At 37.7% G+C, this 3,897-nt stretch overlaps 1 protein-coding gene across 1 annotated transcript in view; it reads left to right on the top strand.

Annotated features, from left to right (window-relative positions):
* gask1a (golgi associated kinase 1A) overlaps nucleotides 1-1,251 on the top strand; it is a 109,545-nt gene extending 108,294 nt beyond the window's left edge. Inside the window, exon 6 of the mRNA XM_072461209.1 lies at nucleotides 655-1,251. Coding sequence (XP_072317310.1) covers nucleotides 655-859 — 205 coding nt within the window. The 3' untranslated portion in view covers nucleotides 860-1,251. The remainder of the gene's footprint in view (nucleotides 1-654) is intronic.
* Nucleotides 1,252-3,897: the final 2,646 nt, after the last annotated feature.

The raw sequence follows: 3,897 nt of genomic DNA, 5'->3' as shown, positions 1-3,897 counted from the left end.
CTGTCAGTCTCCACACACGTTGGCAGAAAGTGTTTTTGAAGTGTTGTTGTAAAATTGTAGGCTGGATTTTGTAAGATCTTCATCTGTAACAGATTGCGGGGCATCCCAGTGAGTGAGTGTTCAGAGAATGCAGGTGGTCCCAGTGTCTCTGTGGGGGACTGGCACCGCTCATAATCACTCCCTGGTTGAGTTAAAGGGAGAGGCAGAAATATCGGCCCATTTGTAATCAACATAAAACTAAATATTTTAATGCAGTTGTGGGAACAGATTGGAAACACAGTTGGTTTGGTGGAGAAAAATACCATAATATCATAATTTAGAAGATATTTTGTGAAGGAAAAAGACAACAGAGCAAAAATAAAGCATACAGTGTTATGCTATTTTAAAAAACATTTAATAAATTACATCTAAAAAGTACCTTGAAAAACATTCTTGACTCGTCTCTCCACAGATCTGATCTGTAACCTGACGTGGTAGCGTTGCCTGCTTGGAAATAGATGTTGAATGGCAAAAGATTGTGGCAGGGAGGGCTTCAGGTTTGATTAAAAAAATGAAGTTGTTATAAATGATCTTTTTGTGCTGGTATTAATTGTTTGGAAATAAATAAATATTTTCACACAATTCACAATAATTTATCCCTGTGCTCGTTCTCAGATTTCCAGAGCGAGCTGTATCCGTGCTGCAGTCGGGCTGTCTGGAGTCTCTCCTTCTGCGCTCCCTTTATGCCGACAGGGAATTCTGGGGTAGCCGCGGAGGAGCCGGAGGTCTGAGGGCTCTGATCCGGGCCGTGGAGCAAAGAGGAAAAATACTACTACAACATATCAGGGACAAACAGCTGGCCCTGTACACAGACCTGTGAGCAGAGAGGATAAAACAATGTGTGAACGGACAATAACAGACACTACAGCAAGAGAAGAGTCCATGGGAAACGTATGGACAACTTTCTAATTAGAAATGGTACGGAAAGATATAGCACTTGATGATGATTATTGTATTTAATGGGACAAAGAAGATGGACTCAAACTAGAGAGAACCTAAAAGCTCTGTCGCTGCAAAGCACTTATCCTTGTCTAATAAATCCACAAAATTGATCATTTTATTGACTGTAAGCTGAAGTATTTGCAATAGCATGCTGCCATAATACAACACGCATTGAGCCAAACAGTGATGCCTACAAATTGTTATTTTTAGTCTAATTATTGGACTAGATCCTAAAATAGTATCATTTAACAAAAAATAAATAAAAACTTGTGTTAGTTTTTCAAAGTAATCTTTCTGTTGAATGATTTCTGTTGCTTTGACAAAGAAGCTAATGGCTTGTTAAGCCATGTAGACTATGCATTTACGTTTGTCTCCTGATACATTTTTAATTTCACCTGAGCTGAAACTTATTTTGATCTAAATGTGTCTTTGATTAAACACATTTTTAAAAACATCTGTTGCAACAAAGGGTTAGTTTTTCACATTTTATTTATCAAACTGGTGCAGCTTTGCCTTGGTGGGAGCTTGGAGCAGTGAGTACCAGATAATGTAGAAAAATATTCATAGCTAACCCTGATGGTGGTGTGCCAGGCTGTTAAAGAGCTGAGGGCCTGTGCTGCTCGGAGCTGGATCACAGCAGAGCTAACATATGCATATTTCATATTTAAACCAGCAGACTGAGGCCAAACTAAATGTCTGTTTAACTTGTCACTATTGACTACATTAAATACAAGTAGGGCTCAAGCTGGGTGTCCACTAGGGATGCTTAGCTAAACCCACGTTCAGGTTTAGGTCCGGATTCAAATCCAGAGGTTTAGGTTCAGGTCCGAACCTAATGAGTCCTGCTGAACCCATGCCATATTTGCATAATATTATAACGGCATAACACAAGCAACTTGGCTAAATTAAGTTGAAGACACTTGAACAAGGAACACAAGGCTTAACTATAGATTGAAATAAACTCAAATTGTCTGCTTTATTCACTGTAAAAGAAAATTAATGAATGAATGAATGAATCTTGTAACCTTCAACTGCCCAAATGTACAAATGTAAGTTCAAAAGCAAATCCTTTCTTCAAAAGAGATTGGATTGTCCAACCAATGCAGCCACAAGAACAGTGTGTCTTATAACACTTTACTCAGAGCTCACGGCTGATGAAGTGATTGATTTGAATGTCTGTTCCGGAGAGATAAGCTTTAGCCTTATAATCGAACGGATTAAGCATGGTTGTCAGGGAGGCACTTCTGGACTGCATCCTAAAGCTAGCCAAATATTGTATATTTATAATTTGTCTTCACATTGGTTGTCCTTGCACACAAGGTGACAGCGGGTATAGTGAATGTATAAGCTTGACTGTCATAAAGTTTTTAAACTAGCTCTTGCCGTTTCGAGCCAATGATATTAAAATTCAAGACATATCTGCAGTGCAGAGATTAATGACATTTGGAATAGCTGCCTCTTTCATCACAAAATATATTAATGAAAAAGGGTCTTTATCCCTACTTGATCCCTGTTACATGAAATACCTTGTTTTTTCTCTTCATTTTGACGGCCAAGGAAAGTGGCTGTTGGAGCTAGATTCACTCTGGAAGGAAAAAGATATTCCTGGTTTAGCCGTCTGTTTTAAGTCCTTCTAAAGTTTTTAATTATGATTTACTCTATAATGGTGTTATTTGCAAATTTACAGAATCAAAAGGAAAAACTATTATACAATTTGAATCAAGGCATCGGGCCTGTCTCGCAATGTTGGTGTTGATGCAATGACCAACCTAATTCTCTACATATTTATTCTATGAACTACTTTGCAATGCTATAACAAAACAAACAATTCTTATTTAGCAAAAAAAAGAATAATAATTGAACAAAGTAAATATATAGTAAATATATCTCTGAATTCTCTTGTGTGCCACTGTAATGATCATGTCCGTTTGAACCCATTGGTTGTGTATTTTGAAGTCTTCTCCACATAAATGATACCGCCTGGACACAGTTTAATGTAAACTATAATGTGAGCGCGTTAGAGGCAGCTCCTGACTGTGCTGCAGTCCTTTTACCACTGCGCTCTGTTACCACGCTTGGGTTCAGCTCATTAAACCCCATCTGGATTATAATGTACTTAATGCATCTATATATACATTACACAGAGCTTCTTAGCGCTAGAGGGAAAGAGAATTTGTACAGGCGTGCTTATGCGGCACAATCTCTGACAGTGTGCTACAAATGGTGTTACCAGAGTGATGGGCTAATGTTTGAAATGGACCACAAATGAAATCCGTTTAATTATTACGTTTACAGTATGCATTAGAGAAACTACTGTCGGAGATGAATTCATATGTTCATTTTTTTAAGGATTTTTATTCATCCCAAAGGTTTTATTAGAAAGGACAGTTTTTGCATTAAATGGGGTAGAGAGAAGGAAGGACATGCAGCAATTTCTTTAGGGCCAGGATTCAAACACTGCAGTCGCTAGCACATATAGCCTGGCATATGTGCTGCCACCTCAACCACTCAACCACAGGGCAGCACTGTCGGTGATGCATTTAAAGTATACGTTGCAAGTTCTCATAGTGTTTTTATGTTATTATAGTTTTACATCAGTCAAGTGATAGTTTGTAAAATAAATAAATATATAGATAATTAAAAGATGGGGGAAAAAACACAATAACAAATTATGCTGAGTTCTAAAACTGAATTCCTCCTGTTTATGACATCAAAAAGCAACATTCCATCTAAAATGCGGGAACAATTTACTCACAAGCAACTGACACAAGTTTCTGACAGTTGAAACAAACATTTAACAAATTAAAGATGTCAAATCATAACTATTGTGTAATGTAGATGGATTTTGACCCTTATTTACAGTGTGGTTGCTAGGTAACAGTTGTGGAGTTACCTCTAACTGTCACAGTTGATGCG

Source organism: Eucyclogobius newberryi, unplaced genomic scaffold (genome assembly GCF_026437365.1).
Source record: "Eucyclogobius newberryi isolate DKJ021-1_F unplaced genomic scaffold, fEucNew1.0.hap1 SCAF_3, whole genome shotgun sequence".
Classification (NCBI taxonomy): Eukaryota; Metazoa; Chordata; class Actinopteri; order Gobiiformes; family Gobiidae; genus Eucyclogobius; species Eucyclogobius newberryi.
Note: the sequence above shows the minus strand (reverse complement) of the source record. Positions and strands in the feature narration are given on the sequence as shown.